Raw genomic sequence first — 27,076 nt, 5'->3', positions numbered from 1 at the left:
TCCCGTCTGCTTGCTGTGGCTACTCCCTGGGCTTTCCGAAGTGGCCTGCTTCTATATTACTGTAGATGAATCTTAAGAAACCACTTGTCAGTTTTCTTACCACGGCTTGGCCGGGAGTTGTGAACATTGGCTCAGAAGACCTGATTTCACGGTGACCGGCCAACACGCCTCACAACTTAGCACTGAGTAGGGCTGTGAGCCAAATTGGCCTTGGCCCTCTGCAGAAAAGAGTTATCCGAAATAACCACAGTAAAGGGATGTGGGGAGGTTCTGTTCTAATCATGCAAGTGAAGCTGGCTAAATTCTGTCATTTTCTAAGATTCCCACAATGAAAGCAGCAACTATAAATGTGAAAAAAACACCTCAGGACCTAACTTCACATAATATTACTGACTGGGTTCTCTTTTTCAAGATGCTGAAGACACCCTCAGAAAGGAACCAACATTATTTCTCATCCTCCAAAGCTTGGCTTCACATCAATCGTTTTAAGAAAATTCAAGAACTTCCACATGCATTAATCCCCAGTGAACTGGATCTTTGTAATATATTCATTCTCAGTGTTTTGGCAAAGTAGCATCATGTCACTGGTTTAATTGGTGGCGGGTTATTTTCCGGCTGTCAAATGATCTTTTCCTATTTAAGAGTCAGAAATCAAAATGCTTACTCATAAAGGAATTGAATAATTTGGAACATGAACAACATAAGTATTTATTTGAAAAACACTTTCCATTTAATTAAAATGGCAAATCAGCTATAGTAGCTTCTTACTACTAATTCTAATTTGCACTCACAGTCATGTTTATTCATCATATTCAAAGATATTGCTCCAGAAAACGATTTCACAAAGTATTCAGAAAAACATATGTATACATACAGTCTCTCCCAAAGAAAGTTAATTATAAAAATAACAAATCCAGGCAATATAAAGCTAAGATACGAAACGAGCTGGCATTTATAAACACAAATAAATAAATATGTACAAAAGAGTCTATGCCAATGATGGACAAAGAAAAGCTTTACGATGCAGGGAACAATGATAAGAATAGACGATGGTATCTGAGGACCCTAGATGAACACAATGCAGTTAAAAAAAAAAAAAAGAAAAATAATTAAAAACAAAAACAGGGGAGCTGAATTGATATTATTCTCAAGGTTAGGCTAACCTAAATTTTGGCTCCACAGCTAAATTCCTGCAATTCTGTTCTGAGGCAACCCAACGAAGGTGCAAAGCCCATGCACGGAATGGAGCGTAGAATTTGGCTCAGTCTTAAATCCACCTGCAAATGCTTTTACTCAGCTGTTTCTTCATCTCTCCTTACCTGATTACTGGAAATTTCTAACTCAGAGTTGACATCGTTGTCAAATATGAAAAAAAAGAAAACATTTTCCCAGATCTGAATGAATATGAGTAGAAATCAAAGCCACTTTGGAAGCTATCTCTCAGTTACTATTAATTAAATAGGAGCTTTGGGATAGAAATATCATAGTAGAAAGCTAATGAAATTCTATCACGAATCTCTAAGGCTTGGGGAAAAGTGTATGAATATTCAGTGACTATTTATGATTGATTTTCATCTACATGTAACCTCTGCCAGAATAAGCAGCCTGTTAATAATATGCCTATAGAAAAGGATTTGGCTCTACTGTAGTGAATCTTAGTGACCTTAAGATTTATTATCCTTTCCTACTATATACACTCCTCCCTTGTGAAAGCCAAGCCAGGGAATGCTCATGTCTCCTAGGGCAATGTTCCATGCTGCTGCAAAATGAAATGGTAATAAAACCCCACACCATATTATCTTACCATCCAGTCAGTCAAGTCTGGCAAATAGCTTTATGACTAAAGATCAACAAAAGGTGAGAGGCCCCTCAGATGCTGTACAGCCTGACAACTCTCCTAGGTCTAAGACTGAGAGCCACCTGTATTTTGAGCAGAGAGAAAGGCTCTCAAGTGCTCAGTCCTGGCTTCTGCCTTTAAGTAGATTGGTGGTGCCAGAATGTCTTCTCTCCTGGTCACTTAGGCTGATGTCTCCCAGAACCTGATACTTCACAGATAACTCAGAGCAAATATAAAGGTACAATATGTACTGAGACCAATTTCTAAGGACCTAGATACAACTCTATCACTTAAAAACAATTTAAATATCGTCTCCAACACATTCACTAGCAAGCATATTACTTAGGGTAGTTTGAAAATTAAGAAAACTGCTTAATATACATGCCTTGCATGCAGAAACCTAATTCATAAAAAACACACCATCTATCTTGCCAGATCTGCTCTGGCTCTTAGAATCAGAGGACTTATGTACAAATGGTTTTTAGACTAGCAATTGCAGACCCACGTGCTTATAAATTATTTTGATTATGACAAGTTACCCATATGCCTCAGTTTATATTCTCTGGAACAAAGCACTTGAAAAGGAAGAGGCTTTCTAATTGTGCAAATGGAAATGTCTTAGTCTCTAGGGCAAGAACAGGACCATAGAGTCTCAATGATTATATTTCCTAAAAGGGAGAGACTATTATACACAATATGCTTAATGGAAATTCTTGTTCCTCCCATAAGTCTGTGGGTTCAAATGACAGTAGGGGAGAAAAACCAGAGGTCTAAGGGATTCATTCTTCAACAAGTAGTGGGAAGTCTACATTAATGGAAAATCAACATTATACTTGATTCAAATGTATGGGATTAAATTCTAATTAATGATGACGCTTAAGCCTTGTGTCTTGCGTAGGATAAGTGAAATAGTAGAAATTTACAGGGTCTCATATTAACTGGGTCAAAATTTTGGAAATTCTTTCTTAAGCATATTAATGTCCTGAAGGTTAAGCATTTGGTAGAATAAGAAAGAATTCCTTCCCAATCTTTGGATCAGACATGAAGTATTCTTTTGTATCTGTAGTTGAAATGTTACTGAAAATGTAGAAATGCTACTGCATTCATAGAAACTAGCACCAGAACTTAGTTATGACTAGTTGTATGTTTCTCACTGTTGAGAAAGATGATGTAGCCAATGGCCATATCCAAAACCTAAAAGTGGGGTGTTTATGAGCCATAAACTACACTTTCCTAGCTCTGACCCTCCCTTGTCTGCTAACTTTAATGTCCCCTGGCTCCCCGAGTTCTGATGAGTCTGATCCAATTATATATTTAAAAAATTCATATCCCCTGTACCTACTGGGTCATGTTACTCTCAGTACTAAAGTTTTAGTGATGGTGGAAATGCCCCCATGGAAGAAATACACTGAAAGACAGATTTTAAAATTTTACAAAAGCTTTCTTAACAAAATCCGTTCCTCCTATATGAACATGCAGTTACCTAGGTCATAGCACGTTCACAAGTGCCAGTCATAGCTTCCACAGCTTGCAGATTTTCACATTTCTGTAGACAGATTCTTCTTTATTCTACTAAACACATTAAAACTTTGTGCTGTGGCTGAAGGTGTCTGACATGATAATATTTTTATAGAAGTTATCTGAATGAGCATTGCAATAACCCTTGACTTTATCAATGACCTGGTGGACGGGGATGATTGATGTTTGTTCTCCATCGGCATGGGTCAATTTGGACAAGGACTTGTTCATGGAAGCATTGTCTGAAAGAAATGATACAAAGAGTTAGGCTACAAGATGAGTGGGTGACATGCCTAAGGGCCACCAGACTGGACACTATTTTGCACATTAAAGAAATACATAAAGGAAATGAAGCTCTGTTTCTTTCTTAGGTTAGGTAACAGGCACCTCCAAAATTTTATGCTTTTCATCTTCAAAGTGCATTCCCATGCATGAATGAATGCTAATTTGCCTTCTAGTAATTTGTGTTGGAATTTGTTTCAAGAAATATTACCGTAAGTGGTATTTTTCAGAGCCAATGAATAGAATAATTAGAAAATTGCTACAAAAATATACTTGGCAAATAACTCAAAAAAAGCAGGGACAGATTATATAACAAATAAAAGATGCCAAAACATCTATGGAAGAAATGTTTGATGTCCAAGATATGATTTCCAAATTATACAGGGAGGGAGAAATGGGAAGGTGACCATGAGTTGATAGGCACAAGGGGATTCATCATACTGTCCTCTCTAGTTTTTATATACGTTTGACACTTTTCATAAAGGAAGTTTTTATAAAATATAATTTAAAGGATTTGGGGGAATAAAGTGAATGAAAATAAACATGAAAGGGTATTTTATTAACTATGCCATAGTCTCAGGATGATGTTATTGCTGATGGCAATAATATCAAAATAATTGATAGTAATAAAGGACTGCTAAATACATTTCTGCTCTGAATTTCTCAAATTAATTCATTAATTTATGTATAAGTTTTTATTTAAATTCCAGTTAATTAACATACAGTGTAATAGTGGTTTCAGGTGTACAGTTCAGTGATTCAACACTCAATATCATATACAATTTAAATATTATTTCTCTAGACCCAAAACCTTTCTAAAATTGGTTCAGATAGACTCTGACATTCACATAAGCTCTATTATTTATAAATACATATGGCTGTTTTCATTTACCCTGTAAGTACCTTCTTGTAAGTATCTACACTCCTCCCTTTCCCAGCACATTTTGGAGAAAAATTCTACTCAAAAATTAACCACAGAGATTTCACACCAAATGAAGGAGCAAATGTGACCTTTTACAAAGCATTCAGTTCTCTACATTGTATCTTCTCTATTCACTGCAGAAGAAGCTAAAACTCTATGATGAAAAACTGCCTCAAGGAATCATGGCTCCAAATCTGGAATGTTCATTGCAGGCATGTTTATGCTTTGAGTAAGCTGCACCCAGTATGTGACACAACATTAAAAATCCATCAGTAATTGATAAAAGCCATCATCACTGTATCTGTTGTCTTTGGAAATGACTCAAATTGTTTAACTGTTGTCCTATGTTGAAACAGACACTAAATAAAATGAAGACTAAAAGAGGAAATGTTGTGTTCATCCCATACTAAAGGAAGAAAGAGAGAATAGATGGCTCATGAAGCACGGCAGAATGATCACATACCAGGACTGGTGAGAAAAAGGTTTAGGGAGTCATTGTAGAAGGGCCCCTCCCCATTTAGCTCTCAGCAAGCTGATTGATTCTGTGTTTCTTTCAGTTCATATATTCACTAGCCATTGGTTTTCTGTTGGGGATTTTTCTATTGATTTAGATATCAGTAACAAATAATTTGTGCTTAACGTTTTTAGAAAACCACACATACTCAAAGAAGCTTCAAGGATACACTCATTTTGCTTCAGTGACAACTTTCAGTGGCTTGACACCTTTCAGATATTTTGATTAGGTCCCTTCCAAATATGTGACCCAATTTTCTGGGTCTTCATAGTGAATAAAGTAAAACTCTGAGCAAGGGCTATATTTCAGTATATATGCTATTCCCAATCCTCTGGTTAGATATTACATCAGTAACAATAGAGATTTTGGTTGTAGCTGCAAGTTTGAAAACCAGGGGCTAGGGAAATGAACTATTATTTGACCTAGGCTGAAATGTCAAGCAGACAAAAATCTTCAAAAAGCAGGCTTGGAACTGACAATTTCTCTATTATGACTTCTATGAATGTACCATGACATATCCAGTAATTCATAAGAGCAATGGAAGAGTAAAGAGTTTCTATAACAAACTTCTATAACAAACTTCTCAAGTACTGCTTTTCTTCCCCCCACTATTCTACCTTATATGTGATCCCTTAACTCCAGAGCATGGTACATTTCCTAGAAGGAGCAGCTTGCAGACACCCCCATGCAGAGAAGAGCCAGCACAGCCACAACCATTTGAAATTTCAGAAATTCCAGCTCAGTGCAGGACTGTCATTGTGCTAGCCGAGAAGTATCATAAAGAACAAGCAATTTTGCTGGCGCAGCAAGAGTCTTAGTTTAATCCATGCAAAGATTCTTTTATTACCTTGCAAAAAATTCATGCATTCAAAAAGTAATAGAAGTTTACCTGAATGATCCACTTTTGCTGAAGGAATGCTCTTAGAAGACATTATCTACACCATAAACATATGAATTTCTAGATCAATTCCAAGAAATAAATTAACTAGATATCCATGATGATATGCAGTGACTTTTTGCATACTCTGAGTGACCCAAGTACACCAGCAGTCCTACTGAGAAATGGCTATGTAGCTAAAGGTCATTCATACATCAGTTGATTGGAAACCATCAATTACTATATCGCAGAAGTAATGTCATATAGCTGACTATATCTTTATGCTAGATGACAAGAACTCATTTAACCCCAAGGGTTTGTTATGGGAAACAGAAAAACATTAATACATTCCTTAAAAAACATACGTAACATTTTAAAATAGCAAAGTTTTTCTTTGGTACCTCAATTTCTGAATTTCCTTTTATCTTTTAGTCAGTTTTATCCATGATCCTTAAATACTTCTAAATATTTCATTACTACTTCCAAAATGTCCCCTGTTCCAAATGATCTATCTGTCATCATCTCTCCCCTGGTGACATTTTTCTAGCTATTCTCACATGTGTTAAGAGGACAACAATTTGATTGGTCAAATCCCTATTCATTCATAACTGATATAGAATACACACTATTTGCCTTTTCGAAGTGTAGGCAAAATGAGTATCTATTTTTTTCTTATAAATTAGATTGTTTTCTTAATTTCTCTGCCACCTTATTATTAGTGTATAGAAAATGCAATAGATTCCTGAATATTAGCTTTGTATCCTATAACTTTACTGAATTCATTTATCACTTATAGTAATCTTGATAGAGTCTTTAGGGTTTTCCATATATAATATCATGTCATCTACAAATAATGAAAGTTTTTCTTCTTTCTTACCAACTTGGATGCCTTTTCTTTTTCTTGTCTTATTGCTATGGCTAGGACTTCCAATACTATGTTGAATAAAAGTGGTAAGAGTGGACATCCTTGTCTTGTTCCTGATCTTAGAGGAAAAGGTCTGTTTTCACCACTGAGTATGATGTTAGCTGTGGGATTTTCATATATGGCTTTTATTATGTTGAGATATGTTCCTCTAAAACCTACTTTGTTTTTATCATGAATTGGTGTTGTATTCTGTCAAATTCTTTTTCTGCATCCATTGAAATGATCATATATGTATCTAATTTTAAGGTTGACTAAATAAAGTAAAAAATTCATTCATTATAAGTAAAATGTATTTTGTGCCAGGAAACTACCAATTAGGTAGAATAACCTATCTCAGACTATATACCTGTCACCAAATTTCTTACAGAGGTATTTAAAGAAGGATACACAGACCTCTTAATTGAGGTAGACTGTTTGCGTACAGGACTCAGAGGCTGTATCTTATTCTGGAAGAGAGTCCACAGCTTTTATTTGATTCTCAGAAATGTCCTTTGCTCTAAGAAACTTTGAAAACTGCTGGCCTAACCTGTTCCAAGTTTTTAGATCTTTAAGAATTTTGGAATTAACAAACTCTCTAACCACTCAAACATTTTTCCATAATGCTATCTTAAATCTCAGGCAGTGGCCATTCCAGTGGCAAGGTACACAGATCGTGGTGCAAGCAGGGACATGTGGAAGGATTCAAATGTATATGCAGGTCATTTGAAATTTAAGTGTTTGCAATGTGAACATTTACATATACACTGCACATCATACTATTTGCAAAATACCAAATATTACTCTCTTCAGTGCCATTTGCCTCTGCTTATGTTTAATAACTAAACAAATTCAGAGTTAAAAAGTTATTTCTATTATCCTTTTAGAAGCATCTTTAATGAGGAAAGTGTTGGGTGCTAAGTGGTGACAGCTGTTTGCTTGAGGTATATTTAGTATTTCAAAGTGGAAATTCTTCTATTTTCCTTAGAACTATTAAAAGATTGCAACATTTCACACCATTTGCTGGCTATCAAGTACTGCAAGAGAGTCTTTATTTCCACACTGTCTTCAGGATTGGTCATACACATGCTCAGTGTTACAACCTGTGGTCACTGTAAATATCAAGTAGTACCAGGAGATGAACAAAGATGGTGTTTCTCACCATCCTGTATCACTTTCCAAACATTGTGTTCTCTATCATATTTATGCAGTGACTTACATAGCATCTTCCAATAACACATCTAATGGTTAAGGAATTGATTCTCAAATGTAACGTACATCCTGGATGGTGTTTCCACATGTTCCTATGTCAACGTGCCAATTAACTTTCATAGTAAGTTATGAAACATGAAATATGCTTTCTTGTGAGTAATTACAACTCAATTTCTATATTTTTAAAGTAAAAACATAACTTTTAAACTCAGATACCATATTTTAAAAAGAAAACTAAGCTTTGAATCAAATGAAGCAAATCATATTCAGAGGCAATAATATGGCTATGTGGATTCAATTTTGGTTGTAAAGGTTTAAAAAAAAGACAAAATCTTCACAAAAGTGCCGGATAAGGTCTTCAAATACATTTTGATTTTCATAAATCTAACATAAGCACCCTCACGGGCACTGTGATCTATCAATCTTCATGATATGGCAATTGCAATAAAAATATGATGAGAAATGTACCAGAGAACATCTTTCCCACTGCCAGAATAACTCACCGGTGTGGCTATTCCTTTTGAAGTAGGTGGTAGAGCTGGATTTAGATTTGGATGTAAGGTATGTTGAGTTGGACCCAATGGAGCTTGAGGACAAAGATTTTCCTAGATTATCAGAACTTTTCTTGATGATATTGGTAGCTGTCTTGCTCCAGTCTGAAAGAAATAATATCTCTTCATGAACCTGCTTTAGGGGGAATATGTCCTGTGAAGAATCATCACCACATTAAGAAATTTATCCAAGGCCTCCCATTTTCTTATATGCTAGCAATGGCTCAGAGGAGAGGCTGGCATATGAACAATAATAAACTGAAGTAAGTTTCTTAATTTGACCCGTTGCGCGTATTGTTTAAAATCTGACTTTAATTTTGTAAGGGTGAGAAGCAATCACTGCCAAAAAAAGTAATACTATTCTTCAAGTATTTTTTTTTATAATAAGAAAAATCTCTTTGCCTAATAATGTGATTGAGGACCTCAAAAACATGGAAAGGTGCACATGTTATAGTGAAACCCCTGGATGTCGGAGTTGTTAAAGTAGACACAGAGCCCTGGGCAACTCACACCTGGCTGGAATTCATGCTTCTTTGCAGAACAGAAGGGTGAGGCCCAGAGCCCTCAGATCTCCTACAGTCCTAATGTTCTAAGACTCCAACTAAGCATCTTCACATCCTCCACCTTTACAATTTTCTGCCATCGGGACTGGGTTGTTCTGACAATGGAAGACCAAATGAGAAAGGTTTCTGATTGACCTCAGGTATAAAACCGATTGCCAACATGCCCCTTTACCTGAGTTGTCTGCTAACCGAAATCTACCACAGCAGAGATGACGCCTCCACTGTTTCTGGACATTCTCCTTCATAGCACAGTGGAAAATAAATATAAATAAGCCTGCAACAAAAGACAATGCAAACATTTAAGCCAAAAGATACATTTTTAAAGATAAATCTTGTAAAACACATAGATTCACTTGAAGTTGTTTTTTGTTTGTTTTTACATCTGAGTCACTAAGAAACAAAGATCCTAAGGAATCTTGAAGTATGTACTAGATGGTTTAATCCTTTAGAACAGAACGCAAAGGTTCAGTTAAAACTAGAATAATAACACGGAGCTGCTTCTGCCTTTGCTGTTCTTTTAAGCAATTATTATGACTTAACCTGAAGATTAAGCGAAATGCACAGTATTCAGTATAAGAGGCATTTAATATTTCCCTTATACTTGTTTCAAAATTATTTGAAAGTACTTCATAAAACTTAGAGAAAAGAGAAAATGGAAAATATCCATAAGTTCTTCATCTATTGTAATTTGTGTATTCTCAGCTGTTTTATATATGCATATTATTGTAAGTTTGGGCCACAGAAAAATGGTATTTTTGCATGTAAAAAATGGCGAAAAATCAGCAAGTTCGGGTGGCTCCACTGGCCTGCTTTAATTTCTCAACATTTTAATACAGAAATATTTCTGTATTGTGAAACAGTCTTCATATTTATAGGTATTCCCCGAACCCATCAAAAACGAACCGGATCACTAACCGGCTTTGGAAGCCAACCACTTTCAACTTTCTAAGGAGTTTGCTTCTGCATTTTCACCCCCTAATTGATTTCTCCTTCATTTCCTCTATACTTGGTTTTCCCATTGCTTACCAGCATATTCTAGTAACTCTCTGTAAAAATTAAACACAAAATGGTCCTCCTTTAACCCCCAATCTTCTTTCGGCTTCAACTTTTTCATTCCTAGTTCCAAAGCTTCTTAAATGGTTAACTTTTGCTATCTCCACTTCTTCTCAATTCTTCTCTTCTCAACTCCAAACGGGCTACTACCCATAGCTACAAAGCCACTGCTCTTGTAAAGGTCATCACAACCCCAGCATCACTAACTTATTTTTTGTTCCCATTTGAGTAGACCCCTCAACAGCACTCAGCACGATTGACTATTCTCTCCTTCCTGATACTGTTTTCTCTTAGGTATCTTCCTTATTTGCTTCCTGGTCTCCTTAGCAGATTCCCCAGTTTTACCTGTAAATGTAGACATGTCCATGACTTAGTTCCTGTTTTCTATCTTTTCTATGGCTGTAGAGTCCCAGTAGGTTCTCATCTCCTCTGGGCATGTTGTATGCGTGCCATATGCTAATTTTTACACCTGCCCCCAAACCCTTTTCTTGTCACACCACCCCCACCAGGACGCCAACCCATGCTGCTTACAGGACACCTTCACTGGCTGTATCTCTACTTAGCAGCATCTTAAACCACTAATGTTCTACACAGACATCCTCTTCATCACTACCCTCACACCAATATCTCAAGCTCATTCCTACCCAAAACTACTTCACAGGCTCTTCTTTCAAATCTTTCCAGTACTGCTCCCTGCTGCTCAGGTGTCAGATCAATTGCTAACTCCTCAAAGAGGGCATCATCAACTGATTGTTTCCTTTTCCTTTTCCTTTTATGTTTTAACCTCTAGTCACACCCTTGCACATACTTTTCTCATGGCCCTTATCAGTACCTGATATTCTTGTATTCCTCATTTATTTATTCATTTGTTTTCTTGGTTGTCTCCTGTTGGTAGATAATAAGCTCCAAGAGCAGAGGGATAGGTGTCACTTAGTGCTGTAGTGACCATTCCCAGAAGGATACCAGGGACTAAGCAGGAACTCTATGAATGTTTGTTGAATGAATAGTATGATTAACTGCTCATCTATTTTACATGAGTTGGCTGAATACTTATATGTATATTTGTACGTGTTAAATGTATTTGGGGATGGGGGATGAAACGCAGGAGTAGAACACTAATTAAGGATCCATAGACTATAATGAAAATATGTTTACGGCAAAAGTTTCTAAAAAGTATGCAAGTTAGATGCACAGGTACTGCCTTAGTAATGTACCATATGAAGCAGAACATCTACATAAGGGAGGGTCTTTTAGAGGATGTGGGGCTTGAACTGAACTTGAAGAAAGCTTTGGGTGGGAAGGAGGGGAAGTGTCTAAGAAGGGTGATTCATTCAGTGACCCTTACGCACTGCCAAACAGGAGGAACTGTTTCAGGAGCTGGATATTCACAAGTCAACAAGGTAGACGATTATTGCTTTCATGAAGTGAAATGTTTAGCATGGAATGGTATAAAAGTAAAAATATGACAGTACATTTAAGGGACATTGACTTATCTGTTCTTTTTTAATGTGTTGTATTCATCAAGAAAACTAAATTACACTGTAGTGTGTACAATCAGAAAAGTTGGGAAAAGTACTGAAAGTGCTCTTTTTTTGTATATAGTGAAAGTTGCAAAATATGTCTAAAGTTAGGCTTGTATGTTTTTATGGTTTAATATCGTAACTCGAAATGCTCAAAATCTTATTATAGAATACATTACATCATGAACTATTAGAAGAGGAGCCTACTGGATGGGCCCGGACTGCAGTGAAGGACCACGGCTGATTCTCTTCCTCTGGGATTGATTTCTTGTTTGGTCATCAGTGAGTGCCTGACACTTAGGAGGTGCTCTATAACTTCCTACTGAAATTACTGGTCATCGATTTCAAATGGACAAGTAGCCTATTAAAAAAACTCCTGGGAGGGGCGCCTGGGTGGCTCAGTCAGTTGAGCATCTGACTTCGGCTCAGGTCATGATCTCTCGGCCTGTGAGTTCAAGCCCCGCGTTGGGCTCTGGGCTGACAGCTCAGAGCCTGGAGCCTGCTTCGGATTCTGTGTCTCCCTCTCTCTCTGCCCCTCCCCCACTCATGCTCTGTCTCTTGCTCTCTGTCAAAAATAAATAAACATTAAAAAAAAAAAAAACAACTCCTGGGAAATGCAAATGCATTTATCTGAGGGGTATAAACAGATGTACAATGACCTAAATGAAGTAATACTGGGCATCAGTAATATTACCATTTTATTATTTTTTTATGATTATATCTTTTATATATATTTATATATAACTATTATTTTTATTACTAATACTTTCTTTTTAAAAATGTTTATTTATATATTTTGAGAGAGAGGGAGAGAGAGAATCCCAACCAGCTTCTGCACTGTCAGATGTCATGAAAACTGAGATCGTGATCTGAGCTGAAACCAAGAGTCAAACACGTAACCAAATGAGCCACGTAGGTACCCCATTACTACTTTATTCTTAATAAAGTAATCAGTGAAGGAAATATATCCTAGTGACTTAGTTGTTTGTCTGGAATGATATCAGAGAGGGTAGGGAAGTTCTAATTGTATTTTTTTTTTAACTTTTTATAAATTTTTGAGACAGTGCAAGTGTGACTGGGGGAGAGGCAGAGAGAGAGAGGGAGAGAGAAAATCCCAAACAGGCTCCGTGCTGTCAGCACAGAGCCCAAGGCAGGGTTCAAACCCCTGAACCATGAGACCATGACCCGAGTTGAAACCAAGAGTCGGACGCTCAACCAGCTGAGCCACCCAGGCGCTCTGGGAAGTTCTAACTTTAAAAGAAAGCTCTGATAAATATGAACCAAATTCCAGTCATTCTGACCACAAACGAACAGGCACCCACACAGCTCCTGAAGGTCCTGTGCTATGGACAGGAGGGTGCCAGTCTGCTTGGGCAGGAGGAGCTAAAGAGAGGAGACCTGCCTGCAGACTGGCCTGGCCCAGGCACGACAAATCTCGGAGCAGGGGGAGGATTTTCTTCCACACTTGAAACCCTCAGAGTCGGTACCTGCAGGCAATCCACCTTCCTGGGGAGCAGGGGGTAGACATCACTGGGTTTGGATCTCACCTTCACACTGACTGATGAAATCGGGTGGCTTTTCAAAGCCTTCCCGCACCTACAACTCCAATTCCCTATGCAGTTTGCTAATACACAGAATCCCTTTAAAAAGTAAACATGCCTTTTACTATCACTGGTAGTGTGAATAGTCAAGGTGTATAAGTGATACAAACTGGTTCACAGCTCTTTTTAAGTTTCCGAGAGGTGGTGGCAGTTTCTGAGTAAAGGGAGCAAGAGGCATGGATGCCTGAGGAAAGGTGAACACAAGTGACAGATGCAGGGGCCCCTGCCTCGGTTTACTCTATTTTTGTTAACTGGGGCAGAATCCGTAGGTTTCGTATTTTTGACACACAGCTGAAAATACAGGTAACTATGTGTTCTCCATGTGTTCTTTAACAATTGTTTAGCAAAGTCACATATTAGGGCTGGAAGAGATTATAAACTTCAGTTAGAAACTTTCTTTCCCAAGCATCTCTGGCGACAGGGCCTCCCACTGAGTAAATGATTTTCATTCGTTGAGAGCAGAAGGTGAAAGCTGCCAGATGTTGCTTCCCTTGCGTTACACTCAGCAAATTTTATAAATGTCGTATCTACTGGAGGAAAAAAAAAACTTCAGAGGTTATGTCTGGTGTTTCGAGGACACCGGGAGAGAACTAATTCTTGGATTCGCTTTGTCACCCTTACTGGGATGCTAACGTGAATTATTTTGAGGGTCTGATGCTGACCAGAGTCACAGAGGAAGAGGTTAAAGATAAGATAAAACTGGCTTAATAAAACAATTTTTCAGATTGCGCAGTGCTGTTCTAAATTATAATTATACGGCATTAGATGACATTGCCTATTTTTAAGCATCTGCATTTGCCAGTAAATATACAGGCATCCAATAAATTCAAGAGACACTGGAATACAAATTAGATTCAAAATCCGAACATCTCCTCTAAACTGCTGTGATAGCAGTCACTGAAATGCTCCGTCCCCCACTATGAATTGTGATGCTACGAGACAAAATTAGATGACAGGCATGAGCAATTCGAATTCTTAGGACTTAATATATTTTTAAATGGCAAAGTATTATGCTCATTCTTTAGCCTTGAGATACGTTTCCATTTTAAATCGGAACAGGGTTCTCGTAATAGGTTATTTTACTAGTCATAGTAACTAGACCTTTTCATGTGAATTTAAATTAGTCTGACAATAAATATTATACCCAAATTCTTACAGGACAAACCATCCCTTCTACAGTTCAACTGTGGGAAATGTGGTAGGTATGTACATCTGGAAGAACGCACATACTCGGTATGGAAAGAAATTCTAAACACTTCAGAGAGGAGGAGGAGAAATGTGGCAGGAGAGCCAAGGGAATCTGGAGGCCAAAGTGAGAAAACAGAGGGCTATTCCCTCCTCAATTCTGAGGGTTGGTGTTGTTTTTTTTTTTTTTTTTTTTTTTTTTTTGATCTATTTATAGATCTTGGTGCCAGAAGCACAACTGAAATCATAAAACTTTAGGCTTCTACACTGACATCCAAGGGAATCTGTTTGATTTCTCTTCCCGGTCTATGCTCTCTTTTCTAGCAAATATTTTCCCTTTGAGGATATTCCTATCAACCACACAGCACCTCAAAGAGTATCTCCACACCACCTGGAAAAATATGCTCTTCTAGCTTTCTGGGAAGGGTTTTAAGCTGTGACCAGGGACCAGGATAATTGGCCTTTATTCTTCACGCTGACTTACAGCTTTATTTAACTGACCAGGGAGTAGGGGACAATGTCCATAAAAGTTGGAAGCTGAAATGGCTGAAAAGATTTGAATCAGAATTAAAGCCTTTACTTCATCTTGACAGGTTAGTGCTAGTTCCAGGACACCTTCATATCTCACAAAACAGAGCTCATGATGGTCAGTCCCTCTTTGGGTGTATTTTAGCCTGAAAAACCACTGCTCTAATGAATCCATGCCAAAGTTCCTTAGCAATAGTTTCTTAAGCTTGATAACTGCCTTGATTCTTTAATTTACTCACATGGATTTAGATCCCATGCTGGAACAAGAAGAAAAACAAAAACTTGAACCAATTTTAAATGAAGAGATATCTAACCCATTCTCTACCCACCCATCCCCCTCACCCTTATTTTCCTTTTACTACCATCTTTCACTAATTAGAGGTATCTGATCACTAAAAAAACAAAAATTTAGGGGCTCCTGGGTGGCTCAGCGGGTTAAGCGTCTGACTTTGACTCAGGTCACAGTCTCACGGTTCATGGGTTTGTGCCCTGTGTCGGGCTCTGTGCTGACAGCTCTGGGCCTGGAGCCTGCTTTGGATTCTGTGTCTCCTTCTCTCTCTGCTCTTCCCCTCTCTTTCTCTCTCTCTCAAAAATAAATGAGTAAACATTTAAAAAAATTTTTTTTAATTTAGACCACTATGCAAATTCAAGATGTCTTACTTCTCAGCAACTTTTGAAATTTTCTTATTTAAAATAAATGACTTTTTCAATCCTGACAGAGGATGGCGTCCCAAGGGTGTGGGAGGGTGGGGCTGCCCTTGGGCATTGTCAAGGAAGAAAAGGTAAGGAACCCCACCTCCTCAGATCCCCCCAGGGAAGCACACCACAGGCCAAAGCTGGGTCAGCAAATACGGTGCAGTGACACCTCTAAGAACCATCTAAACTTGGAGTGAGAAACATTCTGAAAACTCTCATCGGATTTGGAGGATGCCTGGGTGGCTCAGTCTGGTGAGCGTCCAGCTCTTGATTTCGGCTCAGGTCACGATCCCAGGGTCATGGGATTGAGCTCCGAGTCAGGTTCTACATTGAGCATGGAGTATGCTTAGGGTTCTCTCCCTCTCTCTCTCTCTCCCACCCTCCCTCCCTCTCTGTTCCTCTGCTCTCTACCTCCCCCCAGCCCCCCCACCCCCACTCATGCTCTTTAGAAAAAAAAAAAGTGGATCTGGTTTTTGATATCTAGTCCTTTCATTGACCTGAGAACACCTTCAAGCAGAATGTTGGAAAAAAATAATAATAATAAACTTCCTTCTAAGTACTGGCGCTATATTCGCTGCAGATGTTATGATCTGTGTTTAACCTTGGTCTTTAAAAAAGCTATTTAACTATGTATTTAGAAAAAAAAAATTCTGAGCCTCAATATTTTGGCTAGGAATTTGGCCCCCACATGGGACTCATTCTCTTTGGCTGATTCTGGCAAAGACTGTGGCTCTCTGAGGCAGATGTAAAATGAGCAGCCAAAGGGATGTTCTCAGATCTTTAGCCTGATTATCAAAAGTTGAAAAAAAAAATAATTGCCAAGGAACAGTTCCCCTTGGATATAAAAATGAAATCTGTACAGTACAATTCAGGACAGCACATATTGCCATTCTTTTGCGGCTCTAACAGGTCATTTTCGAGAAGCCGTGGTGGAGGGAAAAAAAAAGCAAACCAAAACCAAAAACCTCAGGTCCTCTGCTCCTAATGAGTGCTTTATTAACTAAAAGCAACTGACACTTGGAGCAAGACTGTCATCAACAAATTCCGACCAATGGCCTCAGTTAACTTTTTCTTACTCTGGATAATAAAGATCCAGAGTCACAATTAGGGGGAAGATTGCAGATGTAGGTAAGTTCAGGGATGCAGGGTAGACTCAGTGCGGGTAGTAATGAAGAGTGAATGGTATCTTAGGTCCACAGGCACAAGTGGTTCTGGAGTTTTGATGGGAAAATCAATGAAGAATTAATCAAACCACATGTGGGCAAAAAAGGATGCATATTCTAGATAACTGCTTTTCGATACCAATGGTCTAGATTACCTCTAAGTCCCCCAGCAAGCCTGAGTCCATGTATCTGAACAGCTCATATATTCTGTTGTCACATAGACATAGCCAGCTGGCTGCGGGGCTGGGTTTATGGCTCTCTTTGGGAACCTCCTGAATCCTGCTTTCATACTACCAAGATGCCCTTTAGAAAATTATTTCTCTGTGGCAGAAAATGCCGTGCCAAAAGATGAGTAATTTATTTCCTTGCAGTGTGTAACGTCTCAGCCAACATGATGTCGTCTCAGATGTTAGGGTTTAAAGGTGGTTCCTCTATTTACCTTGGCACCGATTTCCTAATGTTGCACATGTGATTACAGCACAGTTTAACAGTCAGGAGGCTCCTGACCCTTAATTTGATTTAATTTTCTTAGCTTACCAATAAGGTTAAAATAATACTAATAAATATATGTCCCTAAGTTGTTTTTTTTCTGAATAAGGGTAAGAGTAAATTACCATTTACTCATTAAACATGTAATTACTAATGGATTTTCTCAATGGATACAGATACTCACTAGAAACTTTGAAACAAAAAACTGAAAGGGCAGTGATTTGTTTTATTTTTCTTATGCTTTATCCCCTAATATGTAATATGCTATGTTATAAATATTACATTGTCGATTCCAACTGATCTTAGGGGAGTTGTGAACTCTTCTGAGCCTGTTTCTTCATCTATAAAATGGAGACAATACCCTCTTTCTTGGGTACAGACTTTCTATGCTTGTTTTAAGAATTACATCAAATCATGGATGTTGTGTGAGAGTTTTTTTGTAAGCCACAATGCAACTGTGAAAATATAAATTATTTCTGTTGCTCTGGGTATCTTCATATGTTCAAATTAATGGCAAACATTATCTCTGAGTAGACTGATAATAACCTTGTGTGTTCGCAACGGCAGCTTCTATTTTCAGAATTATAAAAGATGGGCTGATTGTGCCCGAGACCAGCAATCAATATTGGAGAATTCACATGCTTGGAAAAGGAAAATTGAAGACCAAGTTCTTGTTATGGGACTAATAACAGATCTTGATAAACTTGCCAGGAGTGTTAAACTTCCCTATGTGTTGAAAAAACCTAATCTAGTTGATAGTATCAAATATTTTGGTATAGTTAATGAAAAAAAACATACAGTCTGAATATTGTTTATCACTTAATTTTTTTTTTTTAATTTTTTGAGAGACAGAGCACAAAGAGGGGAGGAGCAGACAGAGAGAAAGAGGACCCCAAGCAGGCTCCACGCTGTCAGTGCAGAGCCCAACATGGGACTCAAACTCACAAACTATGAGATGGTGACCTAAGCCTAAATCAGGAATCAGCTTCTTAACTGACTGAGCCACCCAGGCGCCCCATTGTTTATCACTTAAATTTTTTTTTTATTTTGTTTTTGAGAGAGATGCGCATATGCAAACTGGGGGAGGGACAAAGCAGAGGGAGAGGGGTAGAGAGAATCTTAAGCAGACTCCATGCCCAGTGCAGAGCCCAATGTGAGGCTGATCTCAGGACTGTGAGATCATGATCTGAGCTGAAATCAAGAGTTGGATGCTCACCCGACTGAGCCACCCAGGAACCTCTATCGCTTTTTTTTTTTTTTTTTTTTTTTTTTTAACGTTTTATTTATTTTTGAGACAGAGAGAGACAGAGCATGAACGGGGGAGGGGCAGAGAGAGAGGGAGACACAGAATCGGAAGCAGGCTCCAGGCTCCGAGCCATCAGCCCAGAGCCCGACGCGGGGCTCGAACTCACGGACCGCGAGATCATGACCTGAGCTGAAGTCGGCCACTCAACCGACTGAGCCACCCAGGCGCCCCACTATCGCTTTTATTTTAAGCAACTATGTGCACTTATTTAATCACAGACAATAATCTAATCCTACAAGTATGTCAATATAGTTAAGAGACAGAGGTGCCCAAGGGGACTCTGGCCAAGACCTTCTCAACAATCAGGGAACTGCCTTTTACTTCTTTAAAATGCGTTACGTTGTATTTCCTGAAGTGTAGGCTAATGTTCCCAGGCATGTGAATTATGATATGCTTTTGTCAAACATCTGCTCCCTTTTAAATAGCAATTTGTACACCATACCATTTTCTCAAGTTGTATTCTTCAGAAAAAAATTAAAATTTCAAATGCAGTGATCTGCCAGTTTATCTGGTGAAAGCAGCGAAGACAGTAAGAACAGATATGCAACCCCACCATGGCAAGAGAAGACACAGTTATCTTTTCATCTTAAGAGAAAAAAAAAAATCAGTGGACTGATTAAAATATAACTTACTCAAGCGAAGAAGAAAAAATAAAAAGAACAAAGCAACGTACTGTGAAAAATTAGAAAATAATAGACTTAGGCTTAAGCTGGATTCAACTCATGATTTCATTTGCTTATTCAAGTAGGTAAAATTTAAGCTATGACACACAGATTATAATAATTCTCTGACACCATTTTTGGCAGTTAAGTTGTATGGCTGTAAATATACATAAAAAATTAAAAATACATATAATAACAAAAATACATATTAAAACTGACCCTTAAAATAAAATATAAAAATAAAGCATGTATAACCTTTTAATATGTAGGCTATGTAAATTTATGTAAGCACCCATATGATCATACATGTATATGTGTGTTTGGGCACCCTCACATCCATACATGCATTTATTTCCAAGAGTCCTGAAAGATAAAATGGATTTTTAGCATGTTTGAACCAAAGTTTTGAAGACATACACAAAAATGGAAAGAAACCTGTTCGCCAAAGCCACTCATGTGACACAGATGCCCTGATCTGACTACAGACTCAGCTTGGACACCTGTCATTCCTGCACACAGCATCTCTAGAACGCTAAAAGGTGAGGGGTCCGATTTTCAGATGTTTCATTACAAGCTACATCTGAGATTAAAATCTGTTTGGCATAAACTTAATTTTCATAATATTGCATTACACTCTACATCTTTGGCCACTGCTAAGTCTAATAATAATAGGCTTCAGTTAGCTAGAATATCGCATTAAGCAAGAAGACCACTCACCCTGACCATTCTAAAAAAATATATTTTTTTTTAAGTTTATCTATTTATTTTGAGAGAGACAGAGAGAGCACAAGTGGAGGAGGGGGCAAGAGAAAGGGAGAGACAGAGAATCCCAAGCAGGCTCCGTACTGTCAGCGTGGAGGTCAATGTGGGGCTCGAACTCACAAAACCGTGAGATCGTGACCTGAGCCTAAACCAAGAGTCAGACACTTAACTGACTGAGCCACTCAGGCACCCAAGAGTTTACTTTAAGGAGCAAACCAATGATGAGTGTCCTGGGGCAGCATACTTCCAAAATTTCTCTTGACTCCATTCATGTATTTCCAGCTCCCCCATCCCCACTGCAGTCTAAAATACTCCACTGCCTTGTCTCACCCGGACCATTGGAATAGCCTCTTCTCTGCTTGCCATACAGCCACTGCTGGGCCATTCTAATCCCTTCTCCATAGGTCCAGCTTCATTTTATACAATGCACATCTGATCATGTCATTCCATACCTAAAAGATTTCAAAGACTTTCCACTGGTCTTAGAAAGATCAAAATACAGGGCCTTATGGTCCAGCCCCAGGCTCCCTTTTGTGCCATGCACATCACTCTGTCACTCTACGGCTCATTCTTGGTTCTCTGGTTATAGGAACTTTCTTTTAATTCCTGGGGCATACGCTATAATCACTAATGATAGCAGGTTTTTTGCACACGGAGTGTCCTCCACCCGGAATCATCTCTTCTCCGTTTCTACATCCACCTCCACCTCGTTCATCCCTGCCGGTCCTTCAGATTCCAGCTTAGACACCATGGCTTCTGTCATGTGCTCCCAACACCACCAGCTACATTTCATATGGTGGCTATCTGATTAATGTCGGTCTTTCCTACTAGAATAGAAACTCCGTGAAACAAGTGGGATCGTGTCAAGGTTTTTGTTTGTCTGTTTTTGGTTTTGGTTTTTTTTTGCCGGAATAAAAAAAAAAAATATCAGAAAGAATAAAAAAGACAAAGTAGTTTGCCTAAGTACTACCTGAGTTCACTGAATTGTTTCTCTAGACTGCCTAGGTTCTATATGCATCTTTGAATAAAGCATATGCTTTCAACAACAGCCAAGCCTCTCTTAGACGGTTCAGAAAGTGACTCAAATAAAAACCATCAAGCGACTTTCTGTAGCGTCCTGACAAGTTTTTGTACAGACCTGGCCAGTAAGCAATTGTTGGTGGGCTCGTGTGCTCTGGACCACTGTGCTTTAATGTAAATTTCCTTTTCAGGAAGTGTTTTTAATGTCCCTGGGATGTGCAGAAATCTGTTCTGATTTTATGTAATTTTAACATCAGTCTTAAAAGTTAGCGATTCATGCAGAGCTGTGACTTGATGATGGTTTAGAACATTTTTCCCTCCTGACAGGAGACCTATCCTGGGAAAAATAAAACATCCCGATTCTCATTAATGGAAACAGAGCTGAACAGACAACTGTAGCTGTTGAAGGTTACTGAAACTGCCAGGAAATTCTAAAAGCAAAAACAAGGTTGGGCTGGCAGATTAATGGGCCCGAAACATAAAACCATGGAATTTCTAATGTTAATGGACATTTCTGTCAATATTTATCTAGGCACTTTAAGTTGTATATTATAGAAGAGATTAACTAGGGGAATGCTCACTTTACAAAGCTAGATCCTAATGAAGATGTGTTCATAATGCTACCTATCCAGTTTCCATCTTTAGGAGGGGTGCTTCAGGCTTATTATTCTATTTACTAAAGATAATGAGCCCACATATTTCCTCTATTATGGGACAGTGAACCTGAATAAAATTTGCTGAACTAATTAATGCCTCTTTATGCCAGAAGAGTCTCAGGTTGGATTTAAGCCATCTCCAAAGCTGCTCCCCCCTTTCTTCATCCAGCAATCCATTTATTCATTTAACAATCACTGAGCACCTGCTTCATGACAGATTTTTTTTGTTTGTTTTTCAAGAGCTCACGAGCTGGTGGGAAAACTAGGAGGCAGAGCGAAGTATCGATACGATACGATAGTACAATACGAAACGGTAAACACTCCCCTGCTGGTAAATACCAGCTTTTCTTAGAACGCACCTGTAGGGGAGAAGCTGCCCAGACACCTCGTTTGGGGAGTTTGATGAGCAAGCCTGCATCCTCCCATGCTGTCCACCCCAGCTCAGATCAGCGCCGCTCTCCTTAGCCCTCCTTCCACCCACACCTACCAGGGCATGGCCAGGTGCTGCTGGTAAGCCTGTAGTACTGCCCTACTCAAAAATCCCAAGCTTTGCCACCTCCTTCCTTTTGTAGTGTGGGCCTCACCATGCTTCTAAACATCAGGGAGCTTATCAATGACCCAAGGGACATCCAATATCTTAAAGAATGTCACTCAGCTTTCAAAAAATATGACTTATATTTACTTAAGTTTAAACGCTGAAGTCCTCATAGAGTATACTCGGGTATGTGTTATGGAATCAGAAGCATGACAGGAAGCTCCTTGAAGGAAGCCTTTGACTTCTGTACAAAGAAAGCCATTCGCAAATGTTTGCAAAATTGTTGAGCTAACTGCTCTATCTCATAAGAAAATGAGCATTTCTGAACTAGAATATTGGTATTTATTTTGAAATCCAAGGAGCCAAGGAATCAAGGTGAATTGCTCTGTCCCTGCATAGATTCTACAAATTCTTCGGGGCCATGTTACATCCACATGGATACTAAGCGAAACTGTGAAGAAGATAAAGTTGTCTGCGCCTCCCTTTAAACACCCCACTTAGTCATATAATCATGTAGATTTATTGAGTGCTTACTATCCGTCAGGCACTGTTCCAAGTGGTTGGGATACACATCACCACAAAAAAGTCAAGATCCTTTTAATGAGTGCCCTGTACCTGGGACTGTGTTCATCACCTGGAACAATGCAGTGGACACTTAGCACGGCATCGGCCCCACAGAGAAACTGCTTGCAAACACGATAACATTAGAATGCAGATATCACCAAGGTACCATATACCTTACCTTGTAATGAATTGAAGATGGAGAAGAGGTACATAAAAGGGACATTTAAGGGTCCCCAGGCAAAGAAAGCAAAACCCCACGTCATGCCCAGTAGAAACGTCAGGCTGACCACACTGCGCAAGTTCCTTAAAACCTCTTCGCGCAGGGTCCGGTTGCTTCTTTTGCCGTTTCTCCCGCAGATTTGCACCATGACCACGATGAACATGGCAACATTCAGGAAAAACATGACTCCAAAATACCCAGCACAGGTCACATAAAATATGACTGGATCCTGAATCCAACAGCTTAGAGAAGAAGAAGAAAGAAGAAAGAAAAAGATTTATTACCATGTTCTGTTTACCTAAGACTTCTCCTGGCTTAGTTTGGACTTCTGCAGATTTCACAGCTGGGCCTTTCTCGGTGTCTTTAGACAGTCACTTCATTTTCTCGGGCCGTAGTTTCTTTTTTGATGTTTACATGGTTCTTTATTTGTTTGTCTGTGTTTTTTTTTTTGGGGGGGGGGTTGTTTTAGATAGCCATCATCTTAATATCTAGTTATTTAAATCAACAGTTAAAAACGAAAATGAAGTAGCATCTTGAATTCTGACTTTGTGTGAAGACACTCTTGGCTCCCCCAAAACCATGCCTAACCCCCCTTTCTCTTATGTGACTGCATTCGGAGAGTGGGAAATTTAAGTACTCATTTTCTCAATCGCTTTTGCACTTAAGTGGTGGCCATGTGGACAATTGTTCTACAAAATGATATGGAAGCAAAATCTGCTACGGGAATTTTGGGAGAGCTATTCTCAATAAACTGAATTGGCAAGGCCCTCCTTTGTTCTTTCTGCTTCCAACATGAATGCAAGGTCTGCAGCTGCAGCTCTCCCTTTACATCTCTGAGGGAAAGGCCAAGATCACTGCAGAATCGCTGGCCCTGACATTTTCAGCCATGAAACCGATGCTGGCTGTTGCCTACTTCTACATCTCTTGTCATATGGAAAGAGCCAGTTCCTACTTAAGACACACACGATCATGGATTCCATTACTGCTGCAGAATAATTCCTATTAACATAATTAGCCTAGTTGAGGCAAGACCTTACTGGAGAACTGTGATATTCCCACAGGGACGCTTCTCATGAACAGTTAAAAAGTTTACACCAATTACATCTTTATGAGATGAGGAGGAATATACTTGATATTCAGAATGGTATATATAGATCAGAAAATAGATGAAAGCAATTTATTTTTTATTTACATTTATTTATTTTGAGACAGAGAGAGAGAAGGAGCAGTGGAAGGGTGGGGGGAAGGGGAGAGAGAGAATCCACTAACTGTGCAGAGCCCACTGTGGGGCTTGAAGTCACGAACCATGAGATCATGACCTGAGCTGACATCCAGAGTCAGATGCTTAACCGACTGAGCCATCCCAGGCACACTGAGATGAAAGTAATTTAAAAACTATACCATGTGTGTTAAGTTACTTTCATCTAGGGGCCCTGGGTGGCTCAATCAGTTAAGTGTCTGATGTCAGCTCAGGTCATGATCTCACGGTTTGTGGGTTCGAGCCCTGCATCAGGCTCTGTGCTGACAGTTCAGAGTCTGAAGCCTGCTTCAGATTGTGTCTCCCTCTCTTCCCCCATTCATGCTCTGTCTCTCTTTCTCAAAAATAAACATTAAGAAAAATTAAAAAAAAAACCATACTTATATAAAGTGTCCTATGAGTAAAGTCGACAAACACCACAATCTGCAGATGCCCCCATTCCTAATTAACACTATCAAAGCTCTTAGGTGCCTCAGAAATTGGATCATTTATTTAAAGCAATTAAATTCAACTTAAAATTCTCAAGTAAATGGCTACCATTCTGGGTTATGTGTCCCACACCAACACGTTACTGCCACGAAGGCAAAGGCTATCTTGAGCAAGCTTGAATCCCAGAACCTAACGTGATTCTCGGCATAGAATAAATGCTCGATAAATGACAGCCGTTGATGGCACAGCAACTTGCTAAATGTGCTTTAAAGTCCTGTGAGACTTGACTAACATACTTGCAAAATTCCCTTGTTTAGGAACTGATGCATTGACTTCTACTTTTAATATATCTTATTATAAAAATCCCTCAAATGATGCTGCTTATCTCTGGAGCTAATATTCCTTCACATACAGAAGTCCCCCCTTAGGATCCTGAAATGCCTGACCTGGATCCTTTATTTTCTGCTAGTTCTTGTGGGGTTTTTTGAGTGCTGCTTTGGAAAGATAAGAGAAAGAAGTCCATGAGGGAATGGGGCACAGATTGGACACTGACTGGATATGAACGTGTTATCCATGCATGAAATGTGCACAGAAATGTGGCCTCACAGGCCTCATCTCAGGAGTAAGCTCTTCGTGCATCAATAATTCATTCAATCAACAGATATTTATTGAGGACCTCTAATTGGCTAGATAAAGTATGAGAGAACTGTCAGACATGAACAATATGCAAATCTTGGCCTCAACGATCCTACAGTGTGAAGGGAATTTTCCAAATACAAACACTGATTTGATTTTCTTGAAGATGTGTGCGAGTTTAAGGAAAGGGAGCCTTACAGAATCTCCTCAAAGGGAATGGGTCTTCCGAGCCTAGCAGAGCATATAACAGACTTCCTCGTCAGTCTCCCAGGTGACAGACCACAGGTCACCATGGAGAAGCAGGTCACAGGACAGGGCACCCAGCTGAACAGCTGCGAGACAACAGAGACCTCAGCTAAGGCGTGCAAATGAATTCCAACCTTCCAAAATACGAGGCTCACTACTGGCCTGGAAACTTGTACTAAACTTTAGGAAGCAAAGGATATGTACTCACCACAAACAAATTCCCAACAAGTTTTTATTACTTACAATTCATCGCCTTGTTCTTTTCCATAACTTTCTTTTCCATAGACCTCATTTTGGTTTTTGCTTGCGAGAACAATGGACACGATTAAGGCAGGCAGACCTGTTACAGAAAGATCATGACATAAGTGACTTTTCTGAAGAATCTGAAACTGTTTGATGTGACTGATAATGGCAAGGGGGAAAAAAGAAGAGAAAGAAAACCCTCCACATCACAGAAACAAATGTTTTCAAACTGACAACTTGATTCAAAACAACAATAAAATTCCCTCTTTGGTTGTTTCACACCAAACATCCAACTGTAACGGGCAACAATTAACACCCACTCTTAAATGACAGATATTTAAGTATTCTGTTTGTCTACTGGCACTCATGAGAGAGCCAAAATCTGGTTTATTCTGAATCCTGAAGCAAATACACATTTTCATGTATATTTCATTGGGGAAGGCCACACCACCCTAATTCCCTGAAAAATGCTTTTAGTGCCTCTAAGAATGGTGGCAGCACTTTGGAAATGTCCTATACTTCTATATCGACAGCTGCCAAAAAAAAAAAAAAAAAAAAAAAAAAGGCTCTAAATGCTTGCTCTGATAAGAGGCCAGATAAAGAAAGGAGTCCATCTAGAAGATTCCAAACAGGCTAATGCTACCATCCATGCCTAGCTGAGGAATCATGTTAAGAAGTTCAAGTCAAGAATTCTGGCTAGTATTCTGGTTGCACACACAAAAATAACCTTCTCTCACTGGTTCCAAAACATGGGCATTTGTTTAGAGGGTGAGGATAGCTAGGATAGTCTGAGCTGGCCTTTATATTTTCAAACATAATGGAAAGGCACCACTGTCTGCCAGTTGCTTCTTCAGACTTGGGTGGGCTGGCGTTGGTCACAGGAAATAAGTTTGTGGTGACTCAGGAGGCTAAAGCTTTTTTCCTTTACTCCTGAATTTAGTAAGGAAGGATGGCTGCACAGTTTTTTAAAATACCATTCTGGCATTAAAAAATATATAAATAAATAAATAAAAAAGAGAGACAAGGGGCACCTGGGTGGCTCAGTCGGTTAAGCATCTGACTTTGGCTCAGGTCATGATCTCACAGTTCATGAGTTCCAGCCCCACGTCAGGCTCTGTGTTGACAGC

General features: G+C 39.0%; 1 protein-coding gene across 4 annotated transcripts in view; it reads right to left on the bottom strand.

The window, feature by feature from the left end:
• Nucleotides 1–707: 707 nt before the first annotated feature.
• ADGRG6 (adhesion G protein-coupled receptor G6) overlaps nucleotides 708–27,076 on the bottom strand; it is a 141,364-nt gene continuing 114,995 nt past the window's right edge. For 3 of the 4 annotated variants that reach the window (XM_042939966.1, XM_042939968.1, XM_042939967.1), the window contains 5 exons: nucleotides 25,950–26,046; nucleotides 23,096–23,379; nucleotides 9,350–9,451; nucleotides 8,567–8,719; nucleotides 708–3,597 (listed from right to left, as the gene is read on the bottom strand). In XM_042939966.1, coding sequence (XP_042795900.1) covers nucleotides 3,419–3,597; nucleotides 8,567–8,719; nucleotides 9,350–9,451; nucleotides 23,096–23,379; nucleotides 25,950–26,046 — 815 coding nt within the window. In that variant the 3' untranslated portion in view covers nucleotides 708–3,418. Of the gene's footprint in view, nucleotides 3,598–5,962; nucleotides 6,009–8,566; nucleotides 8,720–9,349; nucleotides 9,452–23,095; nucleotides 23,380–25,949; nucleotides 26,047–27,076 lie in introns of all 4 variants that reach the window. The other variant, XM_042939969.1, reaches the window with a different exon arrangement.

The sequence above is a fragment of the Panthera leo genome, chromosome B2 (genome assembly GCF_018350215.1).
Source record: "Panthera leo isolate Ple1 chromosome B2, P.leo_Ple1_pat1.1, whole genome shotgun sequence".
Classification (NCBI taxonomy): domain Eukaryota; kingdom Metazoa; phylum Chordata; class Mammalia; order Carnivora; family Felidae; genus Panthera; species Panthera leo.
The sequence above is the reverse complement of the archived record's forward strand: the minus strand, read 5'-3'. Positions and strand labels throughout refer to the sequence as shown.